Here is a 22,641-nt window from a genome sequence, read left to right as displayed (position 1 = left end):
CATTCCCTGCAGCCTCAGCAGCAGCCTGCTGTCTGAGGGGTTCAAGGGAAGGGCAGCTCAATTGTTCCTTCCCCAGGTCTGCTCTGGAGGGTCCCCCTGAGCCCAGAAACTCAACTTGATCAAGTTCAAGCTCTTTAGGCTCAGTTTCCCTCAGCTCTTCCAGATCAGCCTCCTCAGAGACTTGATCCTCAACCTGGGGCAAGGGGGAAGGCAAAGCCTTACCCTTACTGCTCTTCTTCTTGGAAGGTGTCTGGTCCATAATTTCAGGATCCAGCACCTGTTCAGTGGGGCATCTTCTGGCCTGTGACCTAGTCACAGCAAGCACATGTGCTGGCAAGCCTAACATCTCCATGTGAGTCCTCTGCTCCACTTCTGACCATTGTGATGACTCCAAATCATTGCCCAACAAACAATCAACTGGGAGGTCTGAACTGACTACAACTTTCTTTTGTCCCTTCACTCCACCCCAGGAGAAAGCCACAATTGCCACACTATGACTAGTAGTGACATTGCTGGCATTGGGCACCAGGAAATCAGTACCTGGCATGATCTGTCCAGGGTCCACAAAGTTAGGTGTCACCATGGTGACACTGGCACAAGTGTCCCTATAGGCCTGAGCCATTTTGCCATTAATCAAAGGTGTCTGCCTGTATTTGCCCAAAGTATTGGGACTTATCTCAGGGGACATATCCATATCCCCTGTACAGACAAGGACAGCCTGAGTGAGTGTGCCAACTAAGTTGTCAGACCCCTCAGTACCCAAGGTTAACCCAACTAATGCCTTGGGAGGTACACTACCACTACTGACTGTACTAGGGGGTGCAGTTGCCTTAGGGGCTGTAGTGGCAGGAGTTTGTCCTCCTCTTTTGGTGCACTCACTAAACCAGTGAGATTTACTTTTACAGTACTGGCACCACCTTTTTGACTGGCCTTCTTGAGTCTTCTTCTTCTGGGAAGCCTGACCCCCACCCTCTTTGGTTTGTTGGGGACCTGGTGAAGACTTCTGGTCATTTTGCTCATTCTTAACATTACCCTTCTGGTCTGCTTTCTTCTGACCACCCTGGTTCTGGTTCTGGTTCTGGTTCTGCTTGATCCTTGTCCTGACCCATTTGTCTGCCTTCTTACCCAATTCTTGGGGAGAGGTCAGATCTGAATCAACAAGGTGCTGGTGCAACAACTGGTTCTGACAATTGTTTAAAATTTGTTCTCTCATCATTAGATTATACAATCCTGTGTAATCTGTAACCTTGCTACCCAGCAACCAGCCCTCCAAAGCCTTAGTGGCACAATCCACAAAGTCAGACCAGTCCTGAGACTGAGTTTTCTGGGTGTCTCTGAACAGCAACCTGTACTGCTCAGTGGTTAAACCAAACCCATCAACCAGTGTATTCTTCAGGACCTGGTAATTGTTAGCATCCTCCACTCTTGTAGTGAGGAGCTTATCTCTACCTTTACCATCAAAGGAGAGCCACAGTATAGCTGCCCACTGACTCTGGGGAATGCACTGCACAGTGCAGGCCCTCTCCAGAGCAGCCATCCATTTCTGGATATCATCCCCTTGCTTAAAGGGGGGCACTATCTTAGTCAGGTGTTTAGTATCTAAACCCTTCTCTCTATCTCTTGGGAGATTGCTGCCACCAGTGGGAGCTAGCCCACTCATCTGCTGCTCTCTAGCAAAGGCAAGCTTCTCTTTGGCCAGGGCAAGTTCTTCCCTTTCAATCCTCAGTTCAGCTTGTCTCATCCTAGCTTCATGCTCCCTTCTCTGAGGGGAAGTAAATCTCCTCTGTGGAGGATTCCTTCTCCCCTGAGAAGAGGCATTAGAGTGCAGAGATCTATTGGAGTCCCTAGAAAGAGATCTATCTCTCCTAACTCCAAGGTTAGGCCCACTTCGGGTTAGTACCGGGGGTCCCCCAGATCCTAGCCCAAGTAAGTCTAAGTTGGCCCTAGTTAGCCTTCTGACTACCTCAAGACCTTTGTCTACCTCATCCCCAGAGAGTTCCTCTTGATCCTCCTCCTCAACTGCAGTAGCAATGTTGGGGAGATATGGATCCTCAGAGGTTCCCTCTAAGGCTGGCATGTTCTCATGTAACTGAGAAAGCTTTCTGGCATCATATGTCTCTAAGAGACCTATCAGAAAGGGAATGGTGGGGTTAGACCCCTGCTTCAGTTTCCTGGAGACACAGATCTGTCTCATCTCCTGGAAACTGAGAGCTGCATATCTTGAAGTGACCTGTGGAGGGTCAACACTGACCAGGGGAGTCTCAGTAGATTCTCCCTGGGTAGACATGCTTTTCTAGTGAGGTGTAAGTGGTGCACTTACCTACACTATGTGTTTGCCTACTGATCCCTTGCTAGAGTTGTAGTTTAGGGTGTGCTAGGCCCTAGGAGCTACAACAGCTGGTTCAGTAGAACTCAGAGTATTCTAAGCTAAGTTATATGTACCTTTAGTACTTATGTGATCTTTCACAAGATATTCTTAGGGCATGTGTGGTAAAACAACAGCAAGCTCAAATCCCACCGCTGCCACCAATGTGAGAAGTTGGCCTGATGTGCAGTGTTCACTATTCTAGTGATCACTATATATCAGTCCAAACAACCCTTATTGATGATTGGTTGTAAGTCAACCTTATAGACCAGCTATCCTAGTAGCATGGATACGAGCAGTCTAAGGCTAAGACTCTAGAGGGCGTGTTAAGCCAGCTGTTTTACCATCACATTACCCCTTGAACACCCAGTGAAAGGACACCACACAAGTGTTATGAAAATAAACAATGTATTTATTAGAATCACAACAACCCTGTACTCTTAAAGTGGAATGCGAATTACTAGCAGGTAAGTAACGATTCTCAGAGGCTTTGGGATCGCTAGGACTGGACTACTGAACCTTTAGATTACTAGCAGGAGGCCTAGGGAACTCGGGTGCAGAGTGTGCACTCTCACGCGGGATGCGGGACAAAGTCTATGGAAGCTAGAACTCACAAAGTTAGTGTTCACGGGCGAACCCGACCTGGTAGGGAGAAAACGACAGTGGATCCTGACCCTTGAATAGTGAGGCTATGCTGGGACACCGAAGTGCCGAAGTTACCTAGCCCAGGGGCTGCAGCTGCATAGGTCTGAAAAGACGTCGGGAATCCTCGTGCCGGACCAGGAGCCTGGAAGGAAGAAGTTGCTGGCAGGCGACCAGTGAAGAAAAGTTCGATGGATCCAAGCCTGGATCAAGGAAGAAGGAAACCTGAAAGCAGAGGGGACCAAGTTCTTGAATCACTAGCCAGTGATTAAGTGGGCACCAGGATGGCACCGGGCGAAGTCACCGCAGTCAGGTGAGTGGGCGCTGCTGGGCTCTGCAGTCTCTCGGACCAGGAGGCGTTGTCGGCGACCAGGATGGAGGTGCGAGCTGTCCCACGAAGGTTCTTGCTGTCGACGTCGCTGGACCCAGGATTGGGCAACAAGCCTTGGCTAATTCAAGCCCACGCGGTGGACTCAAAATGGCGTCTTGAGTGGACCAGGAGGGTCCAGGGTGCTCCTCTTCGGGAAGGGAGCAAGGGCCAGTCTGGAGCAACCAGACCAGCAGCAGTGATGTCGTCGGGCGTCGTTCAGAAGGCCACAAGCCAGCGGGCTAGTAGCCAAACAACGCGGTGAGCAGCAGAAAGCAGAAGGGCCCCACGCCGATCGTGGAGATGCTGGGGGGCTGCTCTTCGGTGCTGGAGCTGCTCAGGGTGGGGGCTTCTCGGACCCCAAAGCACTCACCAGGAAATTACTCGGTGGGCTTGCTGTGCAGAAGTCGTGCAGTCTTGACGATGGCCGGTCCCTCGAGGTCTCGTCGCACCCACGGTTCTCAGCTGTGCTGTAGAGGTGGGTAGAGGTCAGAGGTGCCAGGGAAGCCGGGTCTCGTCGAGCTGGGCAGTCGGATTCCGGAGGAAGGACGTGCAGCAGACCGCAGTGTTCTTAGATGGTGCCTGCGGATGCAGGGTGACTACTCCTTAGCCACAAGGGAGAATCTTGAGGAAGAAATCGTGAAGTCCTTTCGTGGAAAGTGGTATCTTGATTCCAAAGATGATCTGATTTGGAAGGGGGCCAGTCTCTGCCTTTATCTGGGAAAGGGGGGCTGGCACGCGACTAGGTCCTGCCCTATGGGTGGGACCAGGAGGGGGGGTGGTTACACCCACTTCCTTGGCGGGCTTTTCCCCAGCACAGGGTCTGGAGTGTCCCTGGAACTGGTTCAAGCCGGCCTATGCACAGTGAGCACCGGGGTGCCACGTGCAGTCACCTTCCTCTGTAGCCCTGCCTACCTACAATACACAAAACCCTGTCTGGGACGGTGCTGGCACCGCCCCTGGCAGGAAACCCTTTGTCCTTATCTCCTGCTCTGGGAGGACTCCCAGCAGCAGGAGGGCAGACTTGTGTCTCGGTGGCAGCATCCATTTTGTGGAGCTGAGGCTCTGTTTGACTTTAACCGGGGTTAGGGGTTACATACATGTCGTGTCCCTCTAGAAGGGTGGAATGCTAACCCCGTCGCCAGAATTGGCGAGGGGTTAGTATTCCAATTCGTACGACACCTTACTCGACATGTTTTGATAAAGCGATACCAGAGTTGGCATATAACCGCGAGGATTATAATGCACTTAAGAGTATATGGTATGCGATATCATGGAAACGGCTAAGGGATGGATCCCGAAAGCCGCAGACAGGCTCAGCTCATGCCAGAGCACCATCTCCCACGATTCCAAGCACTCTGCCTTCAGGATTGTTAAGGCCTGCCATAGGAGTGACTGATAGGAGATCTGTGTGTCCATTTTAGGGTTAGATATAGGCATACTATATCTAAAGCAAAGGGTGAGTACACCACCTTGCCCCAGCTGTCGTGCAGCCAGTTGTGTCAGTTTAGTTAGTCAGCCCAGGGGTGGCATAATACATGCTTCAGCCCCTGGGAGACTTCTGGGTACACCTCAGCCCTGGGTACAGGGACTTGGAAAGGGCCCAGTGCCAATTCAGTACCTGAGTACAATTTGGATAGAGAGAACAGCTAGGCTGTGGGTCTGATTAGCAGGCCCACAGCCAGGGAAAGTCGTAAACCAGTGCAGCAAAAAGCAAAAAATCTGGGTGATCATAGGATTGCAGACCCTACTCTCCTACAGTATCTACCAGAAAAAGCGTTACCGAAGGTAAGTAACTTGTTCTTCTGATAGATACATCTGACGTGTGGATTCCTCACCTTGTTAATAGAGTCCCACAGCAGTCCCCACTCCCGGAGGAGGGTGTCCACTCTTCTAGACTAGGAAATCCTGAAGGACAGAGCGCGCAAAATGACCGTCCCTCCTCACTTCGGAATCCAAGCAGTAATGCTTCGCGAAAGTGTGGAGGGAAGACCAAGTTGCCGCTCTACAAACATCCTCTACAGGCACACCTCTAGCCAATGCAGAGGTCGAAGACTTAGCTCTAGTAGAATGAGCCCTTATACCCTCTGGTGGGTACTTACCGGCCAAAGAGTAGCAGATCTTAATGCAGAGGACGATCCATCTCGACAAAGTCCTCTTATGGACCGCTCTTCCTTTCTTGCAGCCAGCAAAGCCAATGAAGAGCTGGTCGTCCACTCGACAGTCTTTAGTCCTGTCAAAGTAAAAAGACACCGCCCTCTTGGGGTCAAGACGGTGTAATCTCTCCTCCTCCTTGGAAGGGTGAGGGGGAGGATAAAAAGTAGGAAGGGTAATGGATTGACCAAGGTGGAAAGGAGTCACCACCTTTGGCAGAAAAGCAGCCCTGGTCCTAAGAACCATTCGATCAGCATGAATGGTCAAGAAAGAGGCCTTGGAACTAAGAGCCTGAAGCTCACTTACCCTCCTTGCCGAGGTTATTGCAACGAGGAAAACAGTTTTGAAAGTCAGAAGCCTCATGTGACATTTGTGAAGAGGCTCAAAAGGAGCACCCATTAAAAATGTCAAAACTAGATTCAAATCCCACTGAGGCACAATAAAAGGGGTAGGAGGGAACTTATTAGTTAGGCCCTTCAAAAACCTTAAAACAATAGGAGACTTAAAAAGAGAAGGCTGGTCAGGCAAACAGATAAAAGCCGACAGCGCAGAAAGATAACCCTTCACCGTGGCAACAGCAAGCCCCTGCTGAGCCAGAGAAAGGGCAAACTGGAGCACATCAGATAAATGGGCCCTCAAAGGGTCTATAGACTTCTCCCTGCACCAAGCAACAAATTTAGACCACCTATAAGAATAAATGGACTTAGTGGAGTCACGCCTGGCTGACAAAATGACATCCACCACATCGTGAGGGAGAGAAAAAGAAATCAGGTTGCCCCGTTCAATCTCCAGGCATGAAGGTGTAAGGTCTGGAGGTGGGGGTGTAGAACCTGCCCCTCCATCTGAGAGAGGAGGTCTGCCCTGTGAGGGAGACGGAGCGGCGGGTGAGAGGAGAGGTGGAGAAGGTCTGAATACCACACCCTTCTTGGCCAATCCGGGGCGATCAATATAACTTGGGCCCGGTCTTGGCGAATTTTCCTCAGAACCCGAGGAATCAATGGTATGGAAGGAAACGCGTAAAGGAGTTGCGAGTTCCAACTCAACTGAAACGCGTCCCCCAAGGCTCCTTGCATCGGATACCGGAGACTGCAGAATGACAGGCAGTGAGCATTCTCGTAAGTGGCGAACAGGTCCACCCGAGGAGTCCCCCACATCTGAAAGATGTCGCGAACTACCTCTGGATGGAGCCTCCACTCGTGATCGGCAGAGAACTGCCGACTGAGACTGTCTGCACGAACGTTCTGAACCCCGGCCAGATGATTTGCCATCAGACAAATCTGATGGTCCTGAACCCAGGACCAGAGACGCAGAGCCTCTCTGCAGAGACAATGCGACCCTACTCCTCCCTGCTTGTTGATGTACCACATCGCGGTCGTGTTGTCCGTCAGGACCTGAACAGACTGACCGCGAAGGGAAGGGAGGAAGGCCTTGAGCGCCAGACGTATCGCCCGCAATTCTAGAAGGTTGATGTGAAGCAACCTTTCCTCTGGAGACCAAAGACCTTTGACCACCAGGTCCCCCAGATGAGCACCCCACCCGAGAGTGGACGCATCCGATATCACTGTGGCAACCGATGGAGGAAGTTGAAAAGGCTTTCCTTGAGACAGATTGCCTTCCACGCTCCACCAAGACAGATCCGCTGCAGTTTCTCTGGAGATCTTCACTGACTCCCTGAGATCCCCGTTGTGCTGATACCACTGCCTGCGGAGACACCACTGGAGCGCCCTCATATGCCAGCGTGCATGGTTGACCAACAGAATGCATGAAGCCATCAGACCGAGCAGGCGAAGAACCTTCAGGACTGGAACGACCGCTCCATTGTAAAACAAAGGAATCATCTCCTGTATGTCGCGAATCCTTTGAGGAGGAGGGAATGCACGACACACAGTAGTGTCCAGTACTGCACCTATGAACAGGTTGCGCTGTGAGGGCACCAGGTGAGACTTGGGTACATTTATCGAAAAACCCAACCTGTGCAACAACTGAGTTGTCTCTTGCAGATGATGGAGCACCTTCTCCGGCGACTCCGCTTTGATCAGCCAGTCGTCTAGATACGGAAACACATGTACCCCCGTTCTCCTGAGATGAGCTGCCACCACTGCCATCACCTTGGTGAAGACTCGAGGCGCAGTAGTAAGACCAAACGGAAGGACCACAAACTGGTAGTGTTGTGACACAACCGTAAAACGGAGATACTTTCTGTGCGACTTCAAGATGGGAATATGAAAATACGCATCCTGCAAGTCGATCGACACCATCCAGTCTTCTTCTAACAGCGCTTGAAGAACCTGCGCAAGAGTGAGCATCTTGAACTTTTCCTGTTTCAGGTAAAGGTTCAAGATCCTGAGGTCCAGGATTGGCCGAAGCCTGCCATCTTTCTTGGGGATCAGGAAATACCGGGAGTAGCACCCCTGACCCCTTTCCTGCTCTGGAACCACCTCTATCGCACCTTTTCGGAACAAAGCCAGGACTTCTTCCTGCAGGAGAAGCAGGTGGTCCTCCGAACAATAACCCTGGCAAGGAGGGTAATTGGGAGGGAATTCCTGGAAAGGAAGTGCATACCCATTCTCTACAAGATTGAGAACCCAAAGATCCGATGTTATTAATTCCCAATCTTGTAGAAAATGTGTAAGCCGACCCCCCCACTGGGCCCACATGATCAGGAATGGCGGATCTAGGGCTGCTTTGCTGCGTTGGCAGGGGGTTGGGAAGGAGAGGAGGAGGAGGAGGAAGCTTGACGACCTCTAGGGCGGGATCTTTGTCTGCCCCTGTACGACTTGTACAGTGTATTCTGCTGCTGCTGAGGCTGCTGCTGGGATGGTTTGTAAGAACGAAAGGAAGACCTTCCAAACCCCCTGAAGCGTCTTCCAGTAGTACCCCTGGACTGAAGACCCAAAGATTTTGCAGTGGCCCTACTGTCCTTAAAACGTTCCAAGGCAGTATCCGCCTTCTTGCCAAACAACCCTGATCCATCAAAAGGCAAGTCCATCAAAACAGACTGGACGTCTGCAGAGAACTCTGATGATTTAAGCCAGGCAGCCCTCCTAGTGGCCACGGAGGAGCCCATGACCCTTGCCACTGAATCAGCAGTGTCCAGACCACTCTGAATGACCTGTCTCGCAGCTGCTTGAGTGTCCGATATCACTTCCTGAAAATCCTTCCTGTCATCTTCAGGAATCTTCGGAATCAACTGCTTGACAGAATCCATCAAAGCATGGAAATACCTTCCCATCAGACACTTAGCGTTGGTTGACTTTAATGCCATACTGGCTGATGAGAAAACCTTCTTGGCACTTTGGTCCTGCTTTCTGGACTCTTTATCTCCAGGAACCTGTGGAAAAGCACCAGCAGATTTCTTTGCGCATGCAGCCTGCACCCCCAACTCTCAGGTAGAGGATGTGTTGATAAAAATGCAGGGTCCTCAGGTGCAACTCTATATCTCCTCGCCACTGTTCTAGAAACTGCAGGAGCAGATAAAGGTTTCTTCCAAACCTCATAGATGGGCTCAGACAAGGCCTTGTTGAAGGGTAACATAGGTTCAATAATAGATGAGGGTGAATGAAGCACCTCAGTCAAAATATTAGGCTTATAATTAGCAGTGGGTAGAGTAATATTCAATAAGCTCGCTGCTTTTTTAATGACAGTGTGATAAGGCACCACATCCTTTGATGGAACATTTGACACCGAAGCCAATTCCCATTCAGGCGATAGTTCAAGCCCACTGGCCTCACACAAGTCTTCAAAAGGATCCTCAGAATCCTGTAACTCTCCTTCTTCAGTATCTGAATACCGATATCTTTCTTCCTCCAGAAGTCTCTGGGCCTTTCTCCGAGATCTTTCCTTCATAACCGAAGCCAATGGATTCGGAATCGACTCCGACGGGGTCGGAGCCGGCGTCGAACCCGAAGTCGGACGAGGTCTTTCAATACGAGGTCGGGCAGAATCCTGCCTCGGAGTCGTAGGCATCGGCGTTGATGGGATCGGCGTCGACGGAACCGGCGTCGTGCGCTTCGGCGTCGACGACACCGGTGGTGTCGGAAAATGCCAATGCGGTGGTACAGCCGGCATAAAAGGCATGAAGGGTGCAGGTGCGTAAGCCTGGGGAACACCCAAGTTAAAGGCCATAGGACCCGTGGGACCAACAGGTGCACCAGACGGGAACATTGCCCTGGAATAGACACCAAACATGGCGTTCAGGAACTGAGAAGGATGCTGACCTGGAGTCGGAAATTCAGGATATGGACCTCTTGGTTGTTCCCGAGGAGGCGGAGTCGATACGACGTCGACCTCTTCATCGAGTCCAGGAACCGGGGTCGACGAACCCGCAGGCACCGGAACCTCGACTTCACCAGCCCCCTGCTCCTCGCCTTCATCCTCCTGACCAGAAGGATTGGATGGAATCGGAGAATGGACCTGTTTCTGAGATTCGGGTGAATCCGGATGTGAAGCTTCATCATGTTCCGACTCCGAAATCTCCACTTCCTTACTCAGAAGCTTGACCTGGGACTTCGGTCTCGAACTAGAGTCCTTCCCAGAGTGATGACGTGACTCATGGCTCCTCTTCTTGTGTTTCTTTCTCGAAGACTTCGAAGCGTGAGCTGAAGACGACTCCGAGTGTGACCTCGAACGAGACCTCGACCGACGAGATCTAGACTTCGAAGATTTCTTAACTTTCTTATTTTTAAATTTTGCCACGAGGAGTTTCGTCTCTCTCCTCTCTTAAAGCCTTCGGAGTCATCTTCTTGCAGCAAGGACAGTCCTCGACATCATGGTCGGAGCTTAAACACCAGACACAGCATTCGTGAGGATCGGTGATAGACATAGTCTTGCCACATTCGCCGCAAGCTTTAAATCCAGTCTTCTTCGACGACATTTCGAAGAGTATAACGATAGACACAATAGTATGAAAATAGTAACAAAGTTACTGTAAGCTACAGTACGATCCCTGAAAACCGTTAGCGTCGACGACGCGGAAAAAAGGGAACTGATGTCATCACGCCGGCGTGGGCCTATTATAGGCGTCGGTGACGTCAGCGGGGTCGCGTGCGATGCCGTGCCTCTGTGACGTCCGGATCCACGTCGGCGCGAAGCTACAAAAAGAATTTCCGAATGTTGCTGACGCAAGGGGATATTCACAAGGTGAGGAATCCACACGGCAGATGTATCTATCAGAAATCTTCCTCCTGGTTGCCTGTAGCATCTTTCTTCAAGGCTCCATAGACTTTGACGCGGAAATCCGACACTTTCACACCTATGCACCCGCAGCCCGTGGGTGAGGTAATGTGAGAAGTTGGCCTGATGTGCAGTGTTAACTATTCTAGTGATCACTATATATCAGTCCAAACAACCCTTATTGATGATTGGTTGTAAGTCAACCTTATAGACCAGCTATCCTAGTAGCATGGATACGAGCAGTCTAAGGCTAAGACTCTAGAGGGCGTGTTAAGCCAGCTGTTTTACCATCACATTACCCCTTGAACACCCAGTGAAAGGACACCACACAAGTGTTATGAAAATAAACAGTGTATTTATTAGAATCACAACAACCCTGTACTCTTTATGAGGACAGGGTGCTAGGCACACAACAAAACTCTTACGAAAATACTTAAGTTAGCACAGTATACACAAATGCCCGAGGGGCACGAAAAACCATATACTCTAAAAGTGGAATGCGAAATTACTAGCAGGTAAGTACAGTACTAATAGGCTTTGGAATCGCTAGGACTTGACTAGGGAATCGTTAGATTACTTCTAGGAGGCCTAGGGGACTCGGGTGCAGAGTGTGCACTCTCACGCGGGATGCGGGACAAAGTCTATGGAAGCTAGTAACGCTAAAGTTAGTGTTCACGGGCGAACCCGACCTGGTAGGGAGAAAACGACAGTGGATCCTGACCCTTGGATAGTGAGGCTATGCTGGGGCACCGAAATGCCGAAGTTACCTAGCCCAGGGGCTGCAGCTGCATAGGTCTCAAAAGACGTCGGGAGTCCTCGTTGCCGGACCAGGAGCCTGGAAGAAAGATGCTGGCAGGCGACCAGTGAAGATAGTTCGAGTTGATCCAAGCCTGGATCTGGAAGATGGATGACACCTGAAAGCAGAGGGGACCAAGTTCGTGACTACTAGCCAGTAGTCAGTGGGCACCAGGAGGGCACCGGATGGTAGTCACCTCGACTAGGTGAGTGGGCGACGCTGGCTCTGCAGATCTCACGGACCAGGAGGCGTTGTCGGCGACCAGGATGGAGGTACGAGCTGTCCCACGATGGATGAAGCTGTCGGCGTCGAAGAACCCAGGATTGGGCAACAAAGCCTTGGCTAATTCAAGCCCACGCGGTGGACTCAAAATGGCGTCTTGAGTGGACCAGGAGGGTCCGGGGTGCTCCTCTTCTGGAAGGGAGCAAGGGCCAGTCTGGAGCAACCAGACCAGCAGCAGTGATGTCGTCGGGCGTCGTTCAGAAGGCCACAAGCCAGCGGGCTAGTAGCCAAACAACGCGGTGAGCAGCAAAAAGCAGAAGGGCCCCACGCCGATCGTGGAGATGCTGGGGGGCTGCTCTTCGGTGCTGGAGCTGCTCAGGGTCGGGGCTTCTCGGACCCCAAAGCACTCACCAGGAAATTACTCGGCGGGCTTGCTGTGCAGAAGTCGTGCAGTCTTGGCAATAGTCGGTCCCTTGAGGTCTCGTCGCACTCACGGTTCTCAGCTTGGCTGTAGAGGTGAGTAGAGGTCGGAGGTGCCAGGGAAGCCGGGCCTTGTCGAGCTGGGCAGTCGGATTCCGGAGGAAGGACTTACAGCAGACCACAGTGTTCTTGCGATGGTGCCTGCGGATGCAGGGTGACTACTCCTTAGTCACAAGGGAGAATCTTGAAGAAGGAAATCTTGAAGTCCTTTCGCAGAAAGTCGTGTCTTGATTCCAAAGATGATCTAATTTGGAAGGGGGCCTGCTCCTACCTTTATCTGGGAAAAGGGGGCTGGCACGCGACTAAGTCCTGCCCTATGGGTGGGACCAGGAGGGGGGTGGTTACACCCACTTCCTTGGCGGGCTTTTCCCCAGCTCAGGGTCTGGAGTGTCCCTGGAACTGGTTCAAGCCGGCCTATGCATAGTGAGCACCGGGGTGCCACTTGCAGTCACCTTCCTCTGAAGCCCTGCCTACCTAGGATACACAAAATCCTGTCTGGGACGGTGCTGGCACCGCCCCTGGCAGGAAACCCTTTGTCCTTATCTCCTGCTCTGGGAGGACTCCCAGCAGCAGGAGGGCAGACTTGTGTCTCGGTGGCAGCATCCATTTTGTGGAGCTGAGGCTCTGTTTGACTTTAACCGGGGTTACATACATGCCGTGTCCCTCTAGAAGGGTGGAATGCTAACCCCGTCGCCAGAATTGGCGAGGGGTTAGTATTCCAATTCGTATGACACCTTACTCGACATGTTTTGATAAAGCGATACCAGAGTTGGCATATAACCGCGAGGATTATAATGCACTTAAGAGTATATGGTATGCGATATCATGGAAACGGCTAAGGGATAGATCCAGAAAGCCGCAGACAGGCTCAGCTCATGCCAGAGCACCATCTCACACGATTCCAAGCACTCTGCCTTCAGGATTGTTAAGGCCTGCCATAGGAGTGACTGATAGGAGATCTGTGTGTCCATTTTAGGGTTAGATATAGGTATACTATATCTAAAGCAAAGGGTGACTACACCACCTTGCCCCAGCTGTCAAGCAGCCAGTTGTGTCAGATTTGGATGGCCAGCCAGGGGTGGCAAAATACATGCTGCAGCCCCTGGTAGGCCCTGGGTACACCTATGCCCTGGGTACCTAAGGTACACTGTACAGGGACTGATAAGGTGACTCAGTATCCAATTGGATATGTACCTAGGGTACATGGAATCCATTTTACAGAGAGAGCAGTAGGCCTGGGGTCCTGAATAGCAGGGCCCCAGGTCAACTAAGTCAGAAAACCAGCAAAACACCAGGCAAAAAGTTGGGGGCAACCATAGTCAGGGATCTACCTTCCTACAGGTAACAAGAGCATTTCGGTGCTCAAGGGTAGATTGACTCTCCTAGTGTCCAGGTATCCTGTGGTTTTAGTCGTAACTAGTAGGAACTGTCTTTTACTTACCTTTTCGTAATTTGTTCTGCCCATTGACTTTGTTCCGCATCTCGTGTGTGAGTTCACACTCTGCACACGCATCCCGTGGGCCTCCTGATACTTACCTAAGGTTAGGGTAGTCCCAGGAAACCTACAGCCTCTGGGCATCTTCATTTTCCAAATCGTTCTACTTATACCATTTACTTAGTATATGGTTTGCCGTGGCCCTAGGGCACCATTGTAAGTTGTGCGACTTATTGTGTTTTTCTTAAAGAGATTGTTATGTGCTTAGCCCTCTGATCTCATAAAGAGTTCAGAGGTGTTTGTTATTAATAAATATATTGTTTATTTTCATAACAACCTGTGTGGTGTCCTTTCATCTGGTATTCAAGGGGTTATATGTGGTAAAACAGCTGGCTTCACATGCCAAAAGAGTTTAGCCTAAGACTGCTTTGTCCATGCTACCATTAGGATAGCTGGTCCATAAGGTTGACTTACAACCAATCACCATAAGGGTTGTTTGGACTGATACAAGGTGCTCACTAGAACTAGTGAACATCATATATCAGGCCAACTTCTCACACCGTTGACGTTCCGTAGATCCAAGATAGGGCGTAGGCCCCCTTTGCCCTTCTTCGGTACCAGAAAGTAGTGGGAGTAGCAACCACACCCTACTTCTGGCCCAGGAACGCGTTCAATGGCCCCCTTGGCCAAGAGGGCCGTAACTTCCTCCTGCAGAAGTCGCAAATGATCCCCCGATACACGGTGGTTCTGCGGTGGCATGGCTGGAGGGGTCGCCTCGAAGGGGAGGGAGTAGCCCCTTCGGACGATTTGCAGCACCCACCTGCCCGACGTGACAGTGCGCCAGTGGAGGAGGTGATGGCGAACCCTGCCCCCCACTGGCGACACATGGGCCTGAAAGCACGGACTAGGAGGGTTTTGAGGCGGATGCTGCGGGGGAAGGTGTGGACTGTCCTCGCCGTTGTCCCCGACCGCCGCCACGGCAGTTTCCACGGCCGCCACCGCGTTGGGTATTATCCTGCGGCGCGTGGCTGGCAGCACGTGCGGGTACACCCCTTCCTTGGCCACGAAAGGGGCGAAAAGCAGCCGTTTGCTGGCGCGGGGCCGAGAGACCCAAGGACTTGGCCGTAGCCCTGGAGTCCTTAAAACGCTCAAGCGCATGGTCTGACTTGTCGCCAAAAAGGCGACGGCCATCAAAAGGCATGTCCATCAGTGTATTCTGGACATCAGCCGAGAAGTTGGCTGACCTCAACCAGGCGTGGCGACGAATCGCCACTATCGTTGCCATCGCTCTACCTAGTGAGTCGGTGGTATCCAGTCCACACCGGATAGAATAACGTGCCGCATCTCGGCCTTCCACAAGGGCTTGGCCGAGTTTAGCCTGTACCTCCAACGGGCATTCTGGCAGCACGTCCGCGACCATACCCCACAGGGAGTGGGTGTAGCGGCCCAAGAGGCATGCGGTGTTGGAAGACCGCAGTCCCAGACTTAGGGAAGAGAATACCTTCTTGCCGTATTGCTCAAACCTCTTGGATTCCCTGTCAGGCGGAGCCGACGGGAATGCGGACTGGGAATTTGAGGCCTGGATCACCAGGCTCTCAGGTGTGGGGTGGGTGACAGGAAACAAGGGTCGCCCGGGGACGGGCGGTGGCGTCTGGCCACGTTCCTATCTACAGGCGAACCTGTAGCGGGCCTGGACCAAGTGTCCACAAGAACGTCAGTCAAGGCCTCATTAAACGGCAGCAGAGGCTCAGCCGAGCTTGACTGCGGTTTAAGGACCTCAGTGAGGAGGTTAGTCCTCATGGCCGCGACGGGGAGTTCAAGGCCCAAGGCCTTGGCCGCCCGCATCAGCACCACACCACACTGTAGGTAGCCCCCTCCTCCGTAGCCACGGTAGGAGGGGAGACAAAACCAGTGACTGGCGAAGTGTCCAGATCACTGGCATCCCCTAGTCCACCTGTCCAGTCCTCCTGGGACTGACACTCCCGTGTCAGAGGGTCCTCAGACCCCTCCCAATATTCCTCACCACCCATCTCGTGGTATTCAGGGGGAGCAAATGATGGGGCCGGTTCATGGAAAGTGAACTCTCCGAACGGCGTCGAAAGCAGCGCCGTATCGAGGGAGGCATCGGGGACGGCGGCGCCGTCCTCGGTGACACCTGAGGGACCGGCGCCGGGGAGGTCGTTAAGTCCACCGGCGACGACCCGGAACCGGATCCAGTGCTGGCCTGCGGCGCGGGCCCGAAGATGCCGGCGGCGTCGGGGCCGAAGCCCCCGACCCGCTAGGGCCCCCAGACGGGTCCGCTGGGCCCGGAGGCGCCGCGGAGCCTGTCGGGGGAGTGAGGGACCTCATGGCCATGAGGAACCGCTCGATCTCCTCCGGCATCGCGCGCAGCCCAGGGACCGGAGGGGGTATGGGGCCAGACGCGACGCCTGCGACTCCGACGGAGCCGCGTGGGCGGTGCCACCTGAACCCATCGCGCGAGCGTTGAGGGGAGTCGTTAGAGCGATGACGTCCCTTCGACTTCTTGTGCTTACCTGACGACTTCGACCCAGAGGAGTGATGTCGACTCCCGGAGCTCCAATGGCTCCGCTCCTGCGACCGGTCCCTCGACCTCCGTCCGGACCGGGACCTTTCCTGGCGCGGGGCCGACTGCCGGAGTTCGAGTCGCTTGCGGGACCGCTCCCGCCTAGCTTTCGAAGTGAGGGCCCGACAGTCGGAACAGGTCTTGTCGTCGTGGTCGACACCGAGACAGTGAAGACACCGACGGTGAGGGTCGGTGACCGACATCAGTCGGTCGCAGGCCTCACAGGGTTTAAAACCTGGCATCCCTATCGGCACCGTCTGGAGTCGAAGACTCGAAAAGAAACGATCAAAAAGGATCAAAAAAGTTTCGTCAAAAAAGACTACGGTACCACTTTTTACGGATCTGCGCTGCTGGCACGGAAAAAAGAAGAACTGACGTCAGCAAGCGGAGACGGCGTCTAAGTACTCCGACGACGTCATCACGGCGCCGACGACGGACCCGCAGACGACGCCTACCGACGCGCAAGGGTACTGCTACGCAAAAAAAATTCGGAACCAGTCTGACGCCTGGGGATATTCTAAGGTAAGGAATCTATCACTAACGTGTCTCTTTCAGATAGGAATTACAACTATAAATTCTAATACCTGCGGTTGTAAATTACTCCAGTAAAGGCAATAGAGTTTTTGATTAGGACACTAATAATAATGTACATTTAAAATAAAAAACTTGCGACACGAATACAAATTTTCAGCAGGTATAAATATGTCAACTCGGAATGACAAATTGCACTGACAAGCCAGGCAATTAAACGATGCCACACTGGATGAAAAACATTTCAGGGCGGAGAGACGAGGCACTGCAAAGAGTTGTCATGACAAACTGAATTCACATGCATTTTTAGCACCCACCAAGACTGATTATTATAGCACTTAGTTTGAATAAATGTGCTACATTAATGTAATCAAATTCAAACATATTACAATACCAGCACAGTACCTTGGAGTTTAAGTAAGTCAGAACGTTTTTCATCAACATCTGGTCTTTCTGCCTTCAGAACTTCATTTAAGCACTGGCTCTGCAAGCTGCTTCGAGTAACTGTGAAGTTAACAAATGTGACACGAGAGCAGATATCTGGAGGAAATTCGACCTATCAAAACAAATGATAACATCACTTGGCAAATATGAAATGCTTAAAGATACATTTATGAATACAATGAATCATTGTTCTTACCGTTGGGTCTCTGGTGGAGAGAAAGATCACAAATGATGGTGACAAGTCAATATCTTGGTCGCCAAGAGTTATCAGCACTCGACCTCCTGTTCTTCTAACTTCACGATTTAAAACAGGATTCAAAATTGGGTCATAGCTCTCCACATCCTAAGAGAAAGTAGAATACTATTAAGCATGGCAAAGCTTTCACGTCTCTCAGATTACCCTGGCCAGCAGGACATTATATGTCCTGTCCAAAGTATAGGCTATGTAGCCTGGTTGGTCACTTTGAATCATTGGTTGCACAGTGTGAAACTGCCTTACAAAAGAAGATGAGGTTGTAATGCTTTCCTACCCATGGTTAATGGCACATCTGCTGCTCTCCCATCCTGTACGTTTTACCTCTGCTGCTAATCACAGAGTACAGATGCTGTTCCAAGGAGGACACTCTCCTGTATCACTACAGTTTACACCCGTCTCCTAAAATGTCTATTTGCCCCAAAAGTATCTTTCATAGCAGGGTGGCAGCATGGAAATGCACCAGAAGCCATAGAATGGGGATCAACAGTAAGACTAGAGGAGTGCAACAGTCCTCAAGCATCAAGGTATGAAAATACTGAATAATAAAGAATAACGAAGCAGTTTTTTTATAGGTCTTGATTAAAAAAAATGCACAAGTTTGTTAAGGAGAGATATTCTGCTAGATTTATTGAACAGGAGTGCAACTTGCATAAAGGATTTAAAAAATTGTCCTAGGACTTATTAACCTAAGTATATCGGCACAAATTGGAGTACCTGCACGAGAAGTGGATTGCCAAATCGAAGTGCACTTTCTAGGTTCTTCCTGAAAGCATCGTCCAAGAAGCTGGTACGAGTGATCTTACGCTCCTTGTATTCATTCATAATAAATTCTGTGGCTTGCCCAGATGGATCAATGATCAAAGGATACCTAGAAAGAGTTAATTGTGGTTAAACTGAAGGAAGTGTGCAAATCACAATATTCTACACATCAAATACGTGTATTAAAATAGGTAGAGCCTCTACAGCTGAACAAACATTTTTCAGAGACCAATTCACTTACATAAATATAGATTTAACTATCTATGAAAAAAGGGAGATTCATAAGTGCGAGCATTTATGGAGCAAATTCCTAACATTCAAAGATTTAGCTAGATACCTGTTGAAACGTTTCAGCATAATAGCATTCTCAGTGCAAAGATCATCTGCAGGTAAAGAACTTGCTTGCCAGCGGAGCCGCTCATCAGCATTGGAAAGATATTCTGTTCTAGCAATATCCGTGCGGAACTGAAAAATAAACAAACCCATTTTTGTAGATGCACACAACTATGTAACTTAATAGTTAGTTATACAATTGAGTGCAATTCAAGATGATCTGGAAATTGTTACATCAACTCAAATGCATGGTGTAGACAAAAAAAATGTCCCCCAGTTCGCAGAAGCATTATTACATGAAACGTTAATTTGTACCTGGATGTTGGCTTGCTGCAAGTGATGAGACCATGTAGTGAACAAATTCTGTCGCATTTGCTGATCAAAGTAACCAGCGTAAGCAATGAAAGAAGCGGAGAGCAAACAGTCGCCTGCAATTGTTGACATTTGGTTTTTGAAAGTTTCGCTTGTCTTCTCCCATCTCTCTCGTTCAGCAGATAAGCTCTTCAGAAGGGCTGTACTGCGGTTCACCTAAGAATGTAAAGTATGCATATTTAAAGACAAGCAAGTTAAACATCCCACATGACAAAAATTGTCTTTTGAAGTAAAAGCTTCTCATCAACAAGAAGCTCCCCAGAATGAGAAAGAAAAAAGTTAGGTACCTCTTGCTTAATTTCTCCCCTGATGGTATCTTTCATAGATTCACATGCTGGAATCAGCCCGATTCACAAGTTACTTGTGTAACGATATATCTGTAAGAGACATTAGTGATAGATTCCTTACCTTAGAATATCCCCAGGCAACAGACTGGTTACGGAAAGTTTTTCTGCTTAGCAGTACCTCTGCGCGCCAGTAGGTTGCGTCCTGTGGCTCCACGTTCGTCACGGCGTCGTAGGCGCCGAGATGACGTCACGGAGAGAACTTAGGTGGCCTGTGAGAGGTTGGCCTGATGTGCAGTGCTCACTATTCTAGTGATCACTATATATCAGTCCAAACAACCCTTATTGATGATTGGTTGTAAGTCAACCTTATAGACCAGCTATCCTAGTAGCATGGATACGAGCAGTCTAAGGCTAAGACTCTAGAGGGCGTGTTAAGCCAGCTGTTTTACCATCACATTACCCCTTGAACACCCAGTGAAAGGACACCACACAAGTGTTATGAAAATAAACAATGTATTTATTAGAATCACAACAACCCTGTACTCTTTATGAGGACAGGGTGCTAAGCACACAACAAAACTCTTACGAAAATACTTTTAAGTTAGCACGTTACACAAATGCCCGAGGGGCACGAAAAACCATATACGCTAAAAGTGGAATGCGAATTACTAGCAGGTAAGTAACAGTTCTAATAGGCTTTGGAATCGCTAGGACTGGACTAGGGAATCGTTAGATTACTACTAGGAGGCCTAGGGGACTCGGGTGCAGAGTGTGCACTCTCACGCGGGATGCGGGACAAAGTCTATGGAAGCTAGAATTCACAAAGTTAGTGTTCACGGGCGAACCCGACCTGGTAGGGAGAAAAGGACAGTGGATCCTGACCCTTGGATAGTGAGGCTATGCTGGGACACCGGAGTGCCGAAGTTACCTAGCCCAGGGGCTGCAGCTGCATAGGTCTGAAAAGACGTCGGGGATCTCGTTGCCGGACCAGGAGCCTGGAAGGAAGAAGTTGCTGGCAGGCGACCAGTGAAGAAAAGTTCGATGGATCCAAGCCTGGATCAAGGAAGAAGAAAACCTGAAAGCAGAGGGGACCAAGTTCTTGAATCACTAGCCAGTGATTAAGTGGGCACCAGGATGGCACCGGGCGAAGTCACCGCAGTCAGGTGAGTGGGCGCTGCTGGGCTCTGCAGTCTCTCGGACCAGGAGGCGTTGTCGGCGACCAGGATGGAGGTGCGAGCTGTCCCACGAAGGATGAAGTCGTTGGCGTCGAAGTTACCCAGGATTGGGCAACAAGCCTTGGCTAATTCAAGCCCACGCGGTGGACTCAAAATGGCGTCTTGAGTGGACCAGGAGGGTCCGGGGTGCTCCTCTTCTGGGAGGGAGCAAGGGCCAGTCTGGAGCAACCAGACCAGCAGCAGAAATGTCGTCGGGCGTCGTCAGGAAGGCCACAAGCCAACGGGCTAGTAGCCAAACAACGCGGTGAGCAGCGGAAAGCAGAAGGGCCCCACGCAGATCGTGGAGATGCTGGGGGGCTGCACTTCGGAGCTGGAGCTGCTCAGAGTCGGGGCTTCTCGGACCCCAAAGCACTCACCAGTAGATTACTCGGCGGGCTTGCTGGAAAGAAGTCGTGCAGTCTTGCAGATGGCCGGTCCCTTGAGGTCTCGTCGCACCCACGGTTCTCAGCTGGGCTGTAGAGGTGGGTAGAGGTCAGAGGTGCCAGGGAAGCCGGTTCTCGTCGAGCTGAGCAGTCGGATTCCGGAGGAAGGACTTACAGCAGACCGCAGTGTTCTTAGATGGTGCCTGCGGATGCAGGGTGACTACTCCTTAGTCACAAGGGAGAAATCTTAGGAAGAAGTCTTGAGTTCCTTTCGCAGAAAGTAGTTTCAGGATTCAAAGATGATCTGATTTGGAAGGGGGCCAGTCTCTACCTTTATCCTGTAAAAAGGGGCTGGCACGCGACTAAGTCCTGCCCTATGGGTGGGACTAGGAGGGGGGTGGTTACACCCACTTCCTTGGCGGGCTTTTCCCCAGCACAGGGTCTGGAGTGACCCTGGAACTGGTTCCAGCCGGCCTATGCACAGTGAGCACCGGGGTGCTACTTGCAGTCACCTTCCTCTAAAGCCCTGCCTACCTACAATACACAAAACCCTGTCTGGGACGGTGCTGGCACCGCCCCTGGCAGGAAACCCTTTGTCCTTATCTCCTGCTCTGGGAGGACTCCCAGCAGCAGGAGGGCAGACTTGTGTCTCGGTGGCAGCATCGATTTTGTGAAATGCTAAGGCTCTGTCTGACTTTTACCCGGGTTATAGGTTACAGGCATGTCGTGTCCCTCTAGAAGGGTGGAATGCTAACCCCGTCGCCAGAATTGGCGAGGGGTTAGTATTCCAATTCGTATGACACCTTACTCGACATGTTTTGATAAAGCGATACCAGAGTTGGCACATAACCGCGAGGATTATAATGCACTTAAGAGTATATGGTATGCGATATCATGGAAACGGCTAAGGGATGGATCCCGAACGCCGCAGACAGGCTCAGCTCATGCTAGAGCACCATCTCACACGATTCCAAGCACTCTGCCTTCAGGATTGTTAAGGCCTGCTATAGGAGTGACTGATAGGAGATCTGTGTGTCCATTTTAGGGTTAGATATAGGTATACTATATCTAAAGCAAAGGGTGAGTACACCACCTTGCCCCAGCTGTCGTGCAGCCAGTTGTGTCAGTTTTAGTTAGTCAATCCAGGGGTGGCACAATACATGCTTCAGCCCCTGGGAGACTTCTGGGTGCACCTCAGCCCTGGGTACAGGGACTTGGAGAGGGCCCAGTGCCAATTCAGTACCTAAGTACAATTTGGATAGAGAGAACAGCTAGGCTGTGGGTCTGATTAGCAGGCCCACAGCCAGGGAAAGTCGTAAACCAGTGCAGCAAAAAGCAAAAATCTGGGTGATCATAGGATTGCAGACCCTACTCTCCTACATGGCCCCCATGCATGCGGACGTCAGTTCTGTACACAACTATTCCGCACCGAAACACAGAGCCATGCAAGATACTGATAAGTGGTGCATTAAACCAGGGCCCTAAAAGGGGATGACCTTAACCCTAGGAATCAGTTCGCAGAACGGGGAGGATGGGTGGGGCGGTAAGGAATCTATCACTAACTAATGTCTCTTACAGATATATCGTTACACAAGTAAGTAACTTGTGCATCTGAAAGACACGTTAGTGATAGATTCCTTACCTTAGAATAGATACCCCAGCAATACCAACCCCGGTGGTGAGTCTGCGAACAAGATTACATCAGAAAGTCACGGAGCACAGAATGGTCAAAGAAGCCGTCTCTCCGGACCTGACTGTCAAGTCAGTAGTGCTTGGTAAACGTGTGCAGTGAGGCCCACGTAGCTGCCTGACAAATGTTCTGCAAGGGATTTCCACATCCCAAGG

At 50.9% G+C, this 22,641-nt stretch overlaps 1 protein-coding gene across 1 annotated transcript in view; it reads right to left on the bottom strand.

The window, feature by feature from the left end:
• Window positions 1-22,641, bottom strand: part of DYNC1H1 (dynein cytoplasmic 1 heavy chain 1) — a 1,596,152-nt gene that overhangs the window by 608,807 nt on the left and 964,704 nt on the right. The window contains exons 55-59 of the mRNA XM_078660192.1: window positions 18,856-19,068; window positions 18,545-18,672; window positions 18,163-18,316; window positions 17,389-17,535; window positions 17,154-17,304 (exon numbers count right to left, since the gene is read on the bottom strand). Coding sequence (XP_078516318.1) covers window positions 17,154-17,304; window positions 17,389-17,535; window positions 18,163-18,316; window positions 18,545-18,672; window positions 18,856-19,068 — 793 coding nt within the window. The remainder of the gene's footprint in view (window positions 1-17,153; window positions 17,305-17,388; window positions 17,536-18,162; window positions 18,317-18,544; window positions 18,673-18,855; window positions 19,069-22,641) is intronic.

The sequence above is a fragment of the Lissotriton helveticus genome, chromosome 9 (genome assembly GCF_964261635.1).
Source record: "Lissotriton helveticus chromosome 9, aLisHel1.1, whole genome shotgun sequence".
Taxonomy (NCBI): Eukaryota; Metazoa; Chordata; class Amphibia; order Caudata; family Salamandridae; genus Lissotriton; species Lissotriton helveticus.
Note: the sequence above shows the minus strand (reverse complement) of the source record. Positions and strands in the feature narration are given on the sequence as shown.